Genomic DNA, 16,142 nt, shown 5'->3' on the forward strand with positions numbered 1-16,142 from the left:
GTCATAGAAAATGCATAAAACAGCATTCCAAATGCTCCGTCATTCCTGGAAAACTGTAAATAACCAAGTGGGAGAGTATGTTATTACCTATTCCTTATCAACTTTATAGGTTACTTCTCCCGAGTCACTCATGATCTGTGGTGAGAGCGCTTCCAGGGCTAAAATAGGTTATGTCTAAGTGCATAATTTTGCACATCCATTTCCCAAATCATGCTATAAAAACAGTCTCAGCATTGCCAAAAATCTTTATGACTATTGCACACAAGAGAAGACAGTGAAATCCTATTAAAAGTAATAGTGAAATAGATAATGTTTGAGAAGATGCAACAATCACCTCCTGGAACATTAACTTATTAAATGCAGCAGCTATTTGGATCTGTTAGCAGTACTGTCATTTGGTTTCCATTCACCAGAACAAGGAATTTAGCTTTGCATCACCACATCACAACACAGTTCAACTGAAAATGGATCAGGCCATACTTTTGCTGGGGGTTGTTTTATCCTGCACTCCAGCTCAAATTAAATTTAAGTCTAAATGAACCTAATTAAATCGACAGCAGCATCAGAGCAGGTTAGGATGGTGCTGTTTTTGATGTGTTTGTTTTTTATTCAGGTGAGAGAGTCATTTGAATCTGTGGTTAAGGGGTGCTTTGTTCAATTCACACCATCAAAATAAATCAAATAAAAAATGGGACTGAAACTTCCATTATTCATTTGTGCTGATTAGTTCACAATAAATTTTCTCTCAGTTTAACTTTTGAATATTCAAATCTGAAAATTTCATTCTGAATGAAAAAAAAACAAAATGACTCAGCATACTAATTTCCTGTTTCTGTGTTTTGTGCTTGAGGTTGGACTGTACCATTAGTTCCCAGGGGAGTCTACAAACAACCACAAATCCAGTGGTGCAACAACATTATATAGCCTATTATGTGGTGAACCCAACCATGCAATAATTTATCAGCTACACTAGACAGTAATAAAATGCTTTAGGCAATATTGCAGACTCACATATGTATTTGTTACTCTAATCTGAACAACAATAGCAATGCACATCACCAAACCCTAGCTGATAAATCATTGCACGGTCAAATGATAACCTACATACTATATACAATGCTGATTTCAGGGCTGACTCCCCAAAACGTTCATGGTACAGTCCAACCACAGGTGCAAAAAAGTAGAAAAGGAAAATGAATCTTTTAATGTTGTTCCAAAATGTAATTGTGAAGCAACCCAAATGTGAAAATTTTAAAAATTATCTGGGAGACAATTATCCATTTGTGAATTAATCAACAAAAACGGATAATGAAAGTTTCCAACCCACTTTTCATTAGATGTATTTTGATGGTGTGAGTTGAATAAGAAACTGCAAAGTGTTCCACAGACTCAGCAGATAAAAGGAAACATGTTGAAGATTTTCTAACCAGAGCACATATAAACATGCACGCTTGGTTCAGTCATACCACTGCCATTAATATGATTAAACTCTGCTTCAACACTGGGTTTCTGCTGCTCTGTATCGCCGCTGCCCAGGTGTTACAGCATAGCTTTATTTCTTACATGAAGAGATATACCAGAAATAAATCACAAGTTCACTTCCCAGTTCCCTCTGTGAAATTGTGCACGACTCTAGATCCCTTATCAAATAATTGATAGAATTCTCCCATATCCTACGTTTTCAGGTTTTATGTACTGTGTATGTGTTTTGTGTGAGAGACAAGCCCTACTTATGTGTTTAGTTTTCTTAGTGTTTGTCTCAGGAGTGACTTTGTGTTTGCTGTGTCATATTGCAGCAACAGAGAGTGATTCTTCACTTCTCATCTGTCTTCATTCACAGGAGGCTGCTGTCTCAAAGATCAGCCCACCTGTCTGCGCTGGTCAGCTCACAATACACTTTCAGACATATTTCTCATTTGAACTGAAGTAGCCTTGTCGATATGCAGGTCAGATCCTGAACGCTGCTTTGAATGAATGACACAGACTTCCTTGTATGAAAAAAAAACACACACTGTAAGTACAAAACCTGATGTGCTCATAGTTCCATAAGTCTGTTTATCGTTATTACGCTCGGTGTTTTCTCACTGTTTTTCCCTGTCATTTAGCATGTATAGTGTATGAGCGGTCACGCCTGCTGCAAGAACACATTGTTTGTGAGATAGCACTATATGCTACTGTTAGTTCCAGACATTCTGTACAAAACAAGACAGAAAAATCCCATATTTGGTATGATTTTGGGGAGGAAAGAAAAAGCTTGTGGTTTCTTCACTCTTGCAGGCTAAATTAGCCATCCTACACATGGCATGTGCAATTAAGGATGGAGAGCAGATTACATCACTCTGAATTTCAGCAGTTGCCATAGTCCCAGAACATCTAATTACAGGGCCTTCGCACAACAATCTTCAAGGTTCTGCGAGACTGCACAAAAACAGCATGAAACAAGACAGCAATAGAAATCAAATACAGCCCAGCAGGGCAAAAAATCACTTTCCAACTGCTTGTTTGCACTTATCTCGGTTTTCTACAAGGGATAGTTAACATGTCCTTGGAGCGAAGCATATCAAGACCTCCATCCTTGTCAGTGGATCCAAGCCAGAAATGGAGGAGGTTGAATGAGAGGGCAGCTGTTTTCCACTGTTTTAGCATGAGGAATTGAAAAGGTCATTGTAAATGAAAAACACAAGATAGATGGGAGATTGCAGTGTTACAATTTAACCACTCAGCTATCGGTTCACTGCTTAGAGTAAATTCTGATGTTTTACTCACTTTCAGCACAGTCAATTTTCCTCCAGCTTAATTTGTGGAAGTTTTGTTGTACAAATTAGGATTTCCTTTTGAGTCTGTCAAACTTTAAAGACCCCCTGCAGTAAAAATTAGGTGTTTTTACCTTGCTAACATTTCCTCATGGTGTTGCTTTCTGCTGGATGTAGAAAGCCAAATAAGCAGTCATAAGAGTTTTTTGCAATTTAAAACTGCAGTGTATTGATGACAGCCACAAAACACCGATTCAGGTTAGGATAGGTTTCATAGTTTTGAACATTCTCAACGAAGCAACGGTGTAATGTCATACCTAAGACATATGACAGCAGGAAGGGATTATTTTCATGTAAAAACACTCTTAATATGTAACATCGCCTTCCCTTAAACCATGCAGGCTTTAAAAACAACAGTAAATAATAAATGGTCTGCACTTATATGGCACCTAGTAACAGTCACCTGTAGGACTGTCAGTATATAAACCTTAAAGACCCCCTCCAGTGAAAATGATGCTTCTTTATTTCTTCAGTGTCTACATGGTGTTTTCATACACTAGAAGACACATCATGAGCACAATGAACATTCAGCACCATGGCTGAGCAGTTCCACCTAGTATACTACTTGTATGTACTACTGTGTAGCTAGAGTGGTACTACAGTGTTTGAGCAGAGTTTAAGGTAAGCATATGTATGCTTTAGCTGCAGTGAATAGTGGAGAGGTGGATGGAGATAGAGGCAGAGACTTCGTAGATCTATACATTCTAAATGAGGTAAAGATACATCTAAGCCCGTTTATGGCAGTAATGGGTTATGTTCATGTAAAAGCAATGCATTCTAGGGGTTTAATCAATGCCAGGAGAGGGACTTAAAGTTATCAGAGTTCAGTCACATCATGACATGGCGCAACTCTTGTAGAAAAATGCTTATTGAGATTATAAGTCTGCTAGTACGTCTGTGAGGCTGTGCAACATGCTGATGTTTAACACGGATAATGTTTACATTGCTAGTTCAGTGTGTTAGTGTGATAACGTCTGGTAACTAAACACAAAGTATAGCTGAAGCTGATGGGAATGTGATGTTTTTTGCAGGTTCTTTGTTGACAGGATGATGGCCCTAAATGAAAAACAATGGCTGCAGAGACATTTCACATAAACCCTTAGGATTCATCCTCTAAATGACAGGGCAAATGTCTGTAAATGCTGTCAACTCATCCACTAGACATTGAAATTTCACTGATTTAATGGACATTTTAACCTGCTGTTGGCACTTAACCAAAGTTCGAGGATCATCAAAGTCATTGGGATTCATCATCTGAAGACCATGAAAGCCTGTACAAAGATTGATGAGATATTTCAGTCCAGACCAGCCAACACTGCCTTAACTTAATAACCCACACGGGTTAAAATAATGATGGTTAATGATCTGCACATATATAGCGCCTTTTAACCCTTTGATGCACAACATGGGTCAGAAGTGACTCATATTCAATGGAAAATGGTTATCTCTTGACCCATGTGCATCAAAGAGTTAACCTTAGCTAGGTTCTACAAAGATTACACATTACAATGTTTTTAGGGCTGCAACAACGAATCGATTAAATGGATTAAAATCGATTATTAAAAGCATTGGCAATGAATTTCATTATTGATTCGTTGTGTCGCGCGATTCATGCATCACTTGCCATGTCGCGGAGCCGTCTACTTCACCTGCAGAGCTTTGTCAATGCTTGCTAACTGAAATAAAGTTTTAAAAAAAAAAAACTCCACTTGCAGAGCGAGTTGAACAGAGCGAGGTGGAGTGGAGGCGGTATTTTCAAAGGAAAAGCAAATTCAACAAATGAAACGTGACCGACACGGAGAAAACGGTTTGACCAAAGTCCTCAGAAGTGTGGGAGCATGTCATGCTTCGCAAAACAAAAAACATGCGTAACATGCAACCTTTACAAAAGTGATACAAGATGGCACAGGAGCACCATGACGATGATACGGAAACACGTTGGAGTCGCCAATGAGGATGAACGGAGCTCAACAGCACGTAAGTCATGACAATATCCTATGTTTGTTCCTTTTAAAGTGAGGAAACATAACGTTAGTCTCTCTGGTAGCTTGTCTGATGCTAGCCTTTGTTAGCTGATTAATGACAGTGATAGGGCACGTGTGTGTGATACTTTGTATTTCACTTTAATCAGCTTAAGCAGGGTTTGAATATGATTTATAAATAAACACAACTTGCACACAATGGTGGTAATAATTTAAAGATTAAGCCTCAAGTTTTAATTTTCTGGCAAAGTCTGAGTGAAGACACTGGTCTGTGTTGGAGTGAGGCAGGATGAATTGCATTTAGCATTGAAACAGGGGTTAAAGTAATTTCTTACACCTCAATTTATGTAATGAAATATTTTTATGGTGCTTGTAAAACAAGATAATTATTGAGTTGTTGTAAATTGTACTATAATACATACTCATACTATACTATCTTTCTCATTTCATCAACAGCAAAAAATGACAGGCTTCATGATTAGAAAGACATCACAGCAAGCAGCTGTCCTGACTGACAGCATCCTCAACATGATGGTCACTGACATGAGGCCTCTGTCGATGGTTGAAGACAAATTCTTCACTACAATGATCTTATTTGCGCTGTCAGTCCAAATCTTCTATTTCTGAATAAAGAGGCGGAAATTAAAAATGTGTTATTTTTTTTATCCAATTCATCGATTAATCGAAAAAATAATTGACCAATTAATAGATTATTAAAATAATCGTTAGTTGCAGCCCTAAATGTTTTTCTTATTCACCCGTTCACACACAAAAGGCAGCACAGTTGTCATGCAAGGTGCATGACGGCTCGCCTGCCATCGGAGGAAAAGTATGATACGACTAATCAAAATTCTGAGCAGGCAGAAAAGACACCATTCCGTGTTCCATTAAAATCATTATATAGTTTTATTCCCAATTTGAATTAAACTGTAGTATTTTTTGGGCTAATCCTTCGTTATCATTGGGGTCATTCTGTCTCAGCCTGGTGTGGCTCTTTCCAATTTGTGTGAAATTGAGGGCCTTGGGGTTAAGAGGAGAATCTGCAGGCACAGATGTGATTCAGAACAAGCTGTTGCAGAATGTGCTAACAGCGAGTGTTTCCCCTCCTGGCCAGGGTGACACCACTGAGCACCACAGGACCAATGACTCAATATTGTCACACTGTCTGTGTTGTGCCTGGACATCTCTAATCCTCACTCGTCATCAGCTCACTGTGCCTTGTCGTGGGAAAAACAAAGCAACATTAATGCTCCAGGCTGCCAAACACTGACAACTGGAGGCTTCTGGACACCAGCAAGGGCAAACTGACAACATGAAAACATGCCTCTGCTACATCTGTAGACGAGAACAAATACATACCAGGACAATGTTTTTTAGATCTTTAAAATTAATGTTCCTACAAGGACTTTTGTGCTCTCTGACTACACAGTCACGCTGACTCAGTGAGTTCACTCAAGGGACTTCATTAAGTTACAGCCACTCCTGCCAGACTAACTTGTACACTGATTGTACGCTGCGGTGGCCATTACATTCACACTGATTAGGAACCAGTGATTGTGTCAAGACTGATTGGAGATGCACACATACACTGGCATTCCAATTACACCAAGCACCATCTAGCCAATGGTCAAAGTGTACTTCAGGTCATTTACATTTAACTGAGTTGTATTGGATGAACAAATGATTGTTCTGCAGAGGTATTTCTGTTGAGTATTGTCTTTAAAATCAAAGGAGCACAGAAACATCCCATAATGAGTTCCACACAAGTGATTTCAACTCTCCCTCAGTTGCTCCAATTTGAATGCACGTTCTGAGGATGTTGTATTTTGTGCATAGCTCTGTAAAGTTTCTCTGGTGGACATGTGTAATATGTAATATAAAGATATTTTCTCATTATGTGACCTTTCTCTACTGCATTTTTTTTACTGTCTTAACCCTATAAGCAATACATGCTACATCTTGTATTTTTCAGAACAGTCTAGACTATCCAGATCTCCATCATTAGATATGATATGCTTGCTTAGTCTTTCTATCAATAGAAAAATGTCATATTGGGAAATTGTTACTGTACATGTCTCTCACCATAAAATAGCCACGTCCCTGTGTGTCTCACCATAAAATACTGGCAATATATTGTTATATTTTTTCAGAATTGTGAAAAATATGTGCAGAAATAACTGGCATGTGCATATTCATTCCTAATCTGCTTGCAAAGGTGAAAAAACAGGCAAATGTTTATGTTTTATAATATGTATGCAATGATAAACATTGCATACATATTAACATAACTACGCAATGACGAGTTCATGAGTAATGCAAACTAATGAAAAACTAATTCGAATAATTCAAGAGTAATGAATGTGAAGATGAATGCAGAGCTGCAGGCAGATTGTAAATACGACTAAATTAGATGTGAATTCAAAACTATTTTTTCTCGCTGACACTTTATCGCACAGATAAGAAACTGCAGTTGTTTCAAACATCAGTTGTGCAGTTTCATTTGATACAAAGATTTTGAGAGCAACTGAATGGAGGTAAAGTGATGGCAATTTGGACTTAAATTGCATCCATCAAGCTCTGGGGGTTAAAGGAGGACTATGGTGAAAATCTTTTTTTTTTGAAAGACACATTGTGTGTGAAATAAGCAGTTGATGAAACTACAGCGTATTTATGACCATGTCAAAAACATGGATTCATGACTGGGTAGAAGCAGTATCTTCATGTATCCGTGAATTCTAAAATAAAGCAAAGTGTAGAGCTGCAATTAACCCATTACAAAAATCAGGAGTGATCATTTTAGTGGAAAAAATTAATTCTAAATATGAACTTTGATACACAGAGCTGAGTTTTACAGGGATTAATCAACGACCAGAGAGGGACTTCAATGGTGTTTTGTTGCTTCACATGAATAAATAATAAAATATTAGCTTCAGGTCACTGCTATTGGTGGTAACAAGAGACAGGGAAATATAATATCAATGTGTCTGAGATATAATAACAGTCATTATTTTGAACAAAAGTCAAAGTTAGTCAACACAGAGCTAAAATGTTAATCTGCAATGCCACACTAAAGACAAAACCCAGCCGCCTCACAGACAATAAATATGCTGATTTCTTAGGGGGATTTTTTTCATATCAAGAGAGGCTTATATTAGACTAATGCTCTTTGTTTTGAGTTATAAAATGTGCTGTGTCAGAAGCACCTTTCCATCCACCATAATTCATTCGTCATACAGCTGTACATTGGTTTTCTGTCATACATGAGAGGGCACAACAAACTCCTCGGTCTGTTCCAGCCGCTGCAGACAACAGTGATTATTCACAAACAGAACGGACTGCTCAAGGGATAAAACTAATATGTTTTAAAATTAAAATTCAATGGTAGTTTTAAAGCAGCTGTTCAGTATTCTACCGCATGAGCACACCACTCTGAATCACAAAGAGGCGCACGACTCCCATTTTAATATAATCTCAACAATCAATCAGCCACACCACAAAGAAGTCAATGGGCCTTGACAATATGTACCTGTCAGATCATTGCCTCTAATGCATTAAGGTCTGATGCCCCTGATAGGCAGCGACAGCTCCACACATAACCAAGTGCTACAGTCTCTCAGAGCGAGTGACAGCTCTTTGTCCAGCAACCTACCTCTGATTATTCAAATCAAAAATGCATAACCAATCAGCGTTATGGATGCATCACCAGGCTGACAGAAAAGAAGAAAGACTCTGCAAAGAAACAGTCCATATCACAAACGACTAGGAAATGAAAATTTGATCCGCATTATACATATTTCGAGTTTGTAATTGAAGTTTTTGCAAAACCATTCATGCTATTTTTGTTCTCACATTTGTGCTTGCAAGGAAATAAAGTTCCTCATTGTGTTCATATTGTTTAAGCCTTAATGCAGGATATATTACATAAATATCTAATACTGTGGGATGCTGTCGTGGCAGTTTTTGTTTCCAGAGAAAGCTCCCAGGCTAATGACATTTTATTAATGTATTGAATAAAACCATAATCCATTTCTTGGTCTAGTGTTTTTGAATAACCTATGATTCAGTAGCTTTCACATTTCAGTAAACAGTGCAAAATATTTTTCCCTCCTTCCCATTAAAGCAAAATAAAAATGTTGAGCTCTTAAAAAATAGTGGCAAAACATTTGCAGGAAGAAAGCAGGTTAGAGTATAAAAACAGTAAATGCATTGTGTTTATTTAAGGGATTTTATGTGCAGGGGATAAAGTATATGTCAACACTGTTAAGATGTCTTAGCAGTGGCCATGGGAGAAACTGAGAGGGAGTTTCTCAGCACTTAGTTATAAAACGTTTTTTATAGTTACGCTGTTGCGTTTGTATTAAAGTCCACTGAGCAAAGTAAAAAAAAAAAAAAAAAAAGGAAACATCAAGGCGTATGTCTTGAGCTGAAATCATTACTAATGAACTGTCTATGATTTGACTCTTCTCTGAGTAAGCACTGTTAAAGCATCAGTTCTTGTGTTACAGAAATATTACATCATTTGCAAGTATGCACTTGATCCAGCGCTTATGTGACCACAGGAGGGGGTCACTTAAGAAGGGAGTCATGGCTGCCAGAGAACCACTGCTGTTGCTTAGTGAACCTCAGAAAGATGAGGAGAACTAGGGGGACAAAGTTCTAATTTTATTCTGGTGTTCAGGATTACAAGCATATGAAGAGGAAACTGAAAATGATATTGGTTAAGCAACTTGTCTGTGGTGAAGCTCTGGGGGTCGCAGTCGTGCTTTAATCCAGGTACAGACACTCAATGTGGAATCCAGAGGATGAATCAAATGTTTAATGTGACCCTTTAAGGAGAAAGTCTAATGGATGGATAACAATGACTTCTTGTGTCTGTTGTATTACAGTGAGCTGGAAGAAATAATGAGAGAGCAACTTGGACTGAAGGTAGTTGAGAAGTTAGAGAAGAGATTGAACCAACATTTTGGAGGTTTGAGGCCAGAAGCTGACATCTTCTCCTTTGAAATTAGTGGTTATATATGATCCCTGACAGAAGAATGTCTGACAAGCAAAAACTTAAACTAACATTTAGAATACCGATTTGTTCCAATCCGTGCACGACTTAGAGCAGGTTATGTGCTTGAGTGTGAGATTTTCCATGCACAGTGGGATGATTCTTGTGGTTTTACCTGCTTTGCATGCTCTGATAGACACTCTGCAGGAGGGGATGTTGGCGATAACCTGCTAATTCAATCAGACGTTAGAAACGGTACTGCTGTTTTTTCAACTGTCTGTTTTAAGAGAGGAGATGCATGTTTGGGTGAGCTAAGCCCACCCTTGCCAAAAATTATCACCAACTAGGGTAGAGACATTCATAGTCCCCGGACAATGACTCCTGATCAATTATTGATATATATATTATTAATCCTCTGAATTAAAAGGTCTCTTCCCATAGGTTTACATTCATCCAGTCAAATATCTCTACATCCAATTGCTAGATTAGCATAAAATGTTAAATTTTCATTCATGGCCCCTTTGATGACTCCAACCAACTCTGGTGATCCCTAGATTTTTCCTATAGTCCAGCAATAAGGTCAAGATTTGTGGTTTTGAGTGAAATCTCTTAATAGCTACTGATGCACATATTTGTTATGCTGTAACAATGAACTGTCACTATTTTAAAGCCTCCTGACCTGTAGTTTCTTTGGTTTAAAACAGAATGCATGCAAAACTAATGACATTTGGTCAGCCTTGGCTGCACTTTGTGTTTAGTGTTAATTAGTAAATTACAGGCTAAACTTGATGAGATGCTGAACACGGTAAACACTGCCTGTTTAACATCAACACATAAGCACTGTCATTGAGAGCTTGTTGGCATGATAATATTAGCATTTAGCCCAAAACACCACAGTGTCTAAGTACAGCCTTAAAAAAGCTCCATTCTAAATTGAAATCGCAGCCTGGGTTCATGGTGGAAAGTAAATTATTTCCTTTACATTAAAAAATGACTTTGGAACGGTGTGCAGTCTGACATAAGCAGTTTATAATGTTTTCCCTTCACTGCACCACAGCTAGAACCTCACAGAAAGTTCCCTGACAGATTTATGAGGAAGAGGCCCCCTGTTCAGACACAACTATCCACTGATGAGAGAACACGCAAACACTGCATCAGCATGTTTGTCAATTACTACAATGATGCCCCTCCTCGAGCACACACACATTCACATCCCCTCCCCTTAAAGCTTTTACACAGATTTCCCCTATTCACCTCCCCTAATTATGAAATTTGATTAAATTGAATGTGGGATCACAGCAGATACAAACAGCCAATTAACACGGGGCAGACATGCTTTGTGGAAATATTACAGGACATTATACTGATGATATTTGAATATACAGGGGCAAAAACCCTCTTTTGACTCACTGATTGGAAAGCTACAATGTATGCCTCCCACACACACTTTAAGTATAATGAGTATGAAAGAGCAGCGCAAGGGATTTAGATGAGAGTCCACCTACTCGGTGTGTTTCAAAAATGCTCATTAAGCAAACAAAGGTGCACAGTTTGACATGCAAATATATGGTATAAAACATTTGTGATTGTCGGAAATTTAACAGCAGAGAAGTTCGACTCACAGCTTATGCCAAGCTGCTGCTGCTGCGATTTTCTCTTCCTTTCTCCTTCCATGAAGGAAAACTACTGAAACCACCCAAACCACCACAAATTGCATTTGCGAGAAGGAAAAAAATCGCCTCTTTTTATCAGTGTCCTCTGTCGCAAATCTCAGAAGTGCGCCAAAATGAGCCCAAAGCACAGCTGCAAGATAGCCCTGATAAAAATACCACCAAGCCAGGGATTTCTACGGCTCTTTTCATGTTCTCTGATCCATAAATAAACACTATAACTGAGCTAACACCAACAAAATTACATTACAGGTCTTTATCCAATGCGAGCTCATTTAAGACACAGGCTCATTTAAAACTTAACGACCATATGCTCCTGATACAGGAGTGTAATTAATGAGCTGTCAGAGGTCTGAAACGGAATTTACGAATAGAAGTTCTCAGTGAGACTTCCTGGACGTGATTTAAAATCTTGTGGTGTATTGACACAGTATGATTCAGAGTTAAGTTAAAATGAAAATATCCACCGACCGTTGATGAAATCAGGCGCCTTGCTTGAGTAGTCACCCTTTTTAATTCTACAGTCCAGCTTATAGTTTAATTTCAATTACACGATGTTCAGCCTAAATGAATACGACACACACATAATATTAGTCTATCAATCTGATAGCATGTTTTGCACAATTGACATTTGGACTCCCCCTTTCTGTTTTAAAAACACCCCATTTTGTGTGCACCCAGTATGTGGTCTCTCTCGCCCTCTCTCTCTTATTTCTTGGTCCTTGCCTGCTCAAGGACATGAATTGCAGGGCTTAAAGGACTGCCAGGGGCAAACTAAGTGGAGCTGGAAGTGTGCCATTGCACTGGGGTGAGGGACCACAGCAGTGGATCTCTCTGAAGACAACTACAGATAAAAACTCTCCACTGAGAAAGAGCCTCAGAGTCTCTGAGGGGTTGATAAAATGTTGGTGTTTCCTGCCCCCACCTCCCCTAAAAAAATAAATCCTACAGGACAAGTCACATCCCCATGATAGGGATATAGACGCATGAGGACAGACACATGGCGGAGACAAGACAGCATGGGCTGTGTGCTTAGTACTTAAAGATGTAGACTGAAGGCTAGCCTTGCTTGATCCCCTTTTGGATCTTGTTAAGCTCAAGGATAAGACGAAGGGAGGGAAGATTGGATATTCCTCTCAGGAATCCCACTGAGGTGTCTCACTGGAACACACCTAGCGGCTTCAATTAATAGAAGCGAGGACAGACTTTTTCAAATATAAGGGGAAAAAAAGCCAGATCTCTGAAAACAGAAAAAGATCTTCAGTCTTTATCCTCACTTTATCACAGTGACATTTTATTCAACAGATTTTGAAGTAATATTTTAGACCCCAGTAACCTTGATAACATTTATACTTCCCAACAAAGGCGATGGTCACCGTCACACCAGAATACAAGATTTCCCTTTAAATTATGGCTTCATTATGCTGTGCAGACATTTTTCTAGCACAGATCTGATCCTCTCATTTCCTGGAGTGTCTTGTCCATTTTCATCACTATTCACAGTGAGCAGCAGTGTCCTGCAGGTTTATGGCACACAACGCTCAATTAGGATCATACTGTGTATGGTTACTGAGAAGGCCTTGACATATGGCAAACAACATTACCGCACACTTCAAGCCAGTGAGGCGGCGCTCTCATCCTTTTGAGCACCAAGAAAGAAGGAACATGAAGGTGGACACGCACAATGGAGGCATAAGGTGCACTTTGAGAATGCTTATTATAGTGTTAGAGAATTATTCTGATAATGTATGACCTTATATTCTCTGAGAAATCAGTGCATTTCTTTTATTTAGAGCATAATTGGTACATGATTGGCTGTAGGCGTTTATGTGAATACAATCAGATGATAATTCTTGATGTCAAGGATACAGACTAAAATACAAATTTGCTTGTTCTTTCACTGCTGATTATTTGCAGCTGCAAAACTAAGCGTTCTGTTTTTAAAATTAAAGACATAACATTAAAAGTTCCTTGTGTTTGATGAGACAGAAAGCTGCTAAATGCAGGTATCATCTGGAGTAAATGTTCACAGGCAGGATATAATTTCCAAATAGCATTTTAGGTTAAACCCTTTTCCCACAAGACAAAAGAGATTCATTAGCCAGACCACCAGCTGGCCTCAGATCCCGGCTACAGGGCAGCCACAGTAGATGCTCTTTTCCTCCCCAGGACAGAGCTGCCTAATGCAATGTCATGTGCATAGAAAGTGAAATTTACATTAGCTCTAATTTAGCAAAAACTCATGTAGAAGGACCGATTCTTGCCAAAAGCAGGTATTTGTTTACAACTCACAGGTATTTTGTCACTGTCATGTTGTGACTTGAGCTATGAAAATCTCTCCTAACTGCAACTCCCAAGTTTTCTCATTAAATAATTATGGGCTCCAAGATGAACTTTAGTTTAGCCTAATAACTTGACAAGCCAAGCGGTAATAAAACCCCAATGCTTCTGTTGCACAAGAGAATCCCTGTCATATTGAAATATTCATGAGATAAATGTTATTTAAGGCCAGACCTGCTCTGGGTATGTTGCACAGGTGCAAAGCCAAAGCAGTGGGCACTTCAGAATATATATTATACGACTAAACAGATATAAACTCTAATTCTTGTCAGGACGTATGAGCTAATTAAATATCATGCAGTATAGAATTGTTCAGATATAGCAGACAGACACCTTCACACAGCGGTGACTCACAGGATGATAACTGCCCGCATCCCTGTGTGTCTCAGGTGGGATTTATCCCTTAGATGTGACAAAGACACACTTGAAGATGTGTGATAAACGGCTATAGTTCTGTTCAACTTCTGTACATTATTTCTAAGAAAATACATTTCTTAGTTGAAAGAGTGGACCAGCAGACACATGGGTGAATGGGTTGAAATTGTGCTTACCTCCCAGAAGTAACGCCACCGACTGAAGCACAAGGATATGCAACATGTTTCTTGGAGCTGTCAGAAAAACAAGAAATCCTTCAAAATGAGTATTCAAGCCAAAACTTCCCAGTTCAAAGAAAAAAATCCTACATGCAGCATCGTTAATGAAAAATCAAAACGCATCTCTTCTGGTGAAAATGCCATGCCTCATCCAGAGATTTGCAAAATGCTGAACAGTCATAGTTCCAGTGAACAGTTTTAAAAGCCTCTTTCATAAAGGTCTAATCTACTTGTTTTTGTAGCGAAAATTCGAGAATTGCAGCGAAGGAACTTGCGCGCAGCTTTGCATCACTCTTTCCAGCATTTTTGGTGATTAGACGCTTGGATGAGTCGTAAAATGCGTAAAAGCACTGTTGTGATACAGCGGTTCCCAATGAAAACTAAATCAATTTCATCCAAAAACAACAAAAAGAAAAAAATAACCAAATTGAAAACAGTCTCAATCCTCTCTCCTCAGTTATTCAGTTTGCCTGCTCTGTATCTGCTGCATCACCAGGTTCCTGAAGTTGGCTGCTGTGTAGTGCGTAAAGTCCGACACCTTGGGACGAACGGAAGCACTTCCCGCCCGGCATCATGTATGACGAAACGCAGAAAAAGTAGAAAAGTTCAAGTCAACAAGGAAGGTCAAGCATGTACATCGACACCCTGGAAACCTTATCGCTCCGTGAAGTCCTGAGCGCAACTCCAGAGGAACGCGGCAGCAGCAGCCACAGCGGAGCGCGCAGAGCTCTGTGCGCGCAGCCAAGTGTTCAGCTGCCACTTCTAATTAGATGAGCACCAGGTGGTTCACATATTCTGCGAAGGTCCGGTTTCCGGCTCCGATCTTTCTGTGTTTATGTACTACGGGGCTGCAGTTTCAGTGGAGCTTACGCATTGTCTGTCCGTCCAATGCGCGTCGAGAGAAGCAGAGGGGTAGAAAGCCTGTAGCAATGACAGTAACTGCCACTGGCACACTTCGGGAGGCAGTTGGCATCAGACCTCACTGATGTCAGGATATGCTCTGATATTTTCATCAAACACTCACTTTTAACCAACTATATTCACATTAAGCCCAAAGGCATTTTCTTCTGAGAACTGCTCACGCCACAACAAGACTGCCAGAGAGCCTTTTCCCCCGTTAAATCAAAGACACATCTTTACACCTTTACTAAATATATAGTTCCCCACTGACACAGCTGCCCTCTGCGTACACAAAGAATGACTTTAAAAGTTGTTACCGGACATGTCCAATTGATTGCATGACTGCGCCACTTGGCAGGCACGAGCGACCCCGTGTGGACCCAGACCCGAACTGGATACCTTTGTTTTGCTCGTTTTAATAATTGTGTACTGGAATAAATGTGTATCTATGCATGTAGGCCTACTACTGTGGACAATAACGAGGATAGCAAATTAGACAAAGGAATACTAATACAAATTGCAAAGTAAATGACAGTGGAAAAACAACCACAAGATTAATTAAAGCATTCAGATGACTGTGCCTCGACTCTGCCAGGTTATCCTGAGAGAGATGCGTTCAATCACTGCAGTAGGTTCAGTTCTGGCTGCGGTGCTCAGCGACTTTCTAGCGCCTTTGTTGCATTTTCAGACAATTTCTACTGAGCCATCTTTATTCATTTATTCATTCTACTTTCCATTCTTATTCCTTTTCAAGGCCATGAGGGACATATGGTCTGTTCCACCGCAGTCTTTCTTTGTCTATATAGCAGCCTTCTAATATAATAAAAACGGACCTCCCTATAAGATTACAA

At 39.3% G+C, this 16,142-nt stretch overlaps 1 protein-coding gene across 1 annotated transcript in view; it reads right to left on the reverse strand.

Moving 5' to 3' along the window:
• Positions 1 to 15,524, reverse strand: part of si:dkeyp-14d3.1 (transmembrane protein 132C) — a 148,256-nt gene extending 132,732 nt beyond the window's left edge. Inside the window, exon 1 of the mRNA XM_023295245.3 lies at positions 14,350 to 15,524. Coding sequence (XP_023151013.2) covers positions 14,350 to 14,395 — 46 coding nt within the window. The 5' untranslated portion in view covers positions 14,396 to 15,524. The remainder of the gene's footprint in view (positions 1 to 14,349) is intronic.
• Positions 15,525 to 16,142: the final 618 nt, after the last annotated feature.

The sequence above is a fragment of the Amphiprion ocellaris genome, chromosome 6 (genome assembly GCF_022539595.1).
Source record: "Amphiprion ocellaris isolate individual 3 ecotype Okinawa chromosome 6, ASM2253959v1, whole genome shotgun sequence".
NCBI lineage: Eukaryota > Metazoa > Chordata > Actinopteri > Pomacentridae > Amphiprion > Amphiprion ocellaris.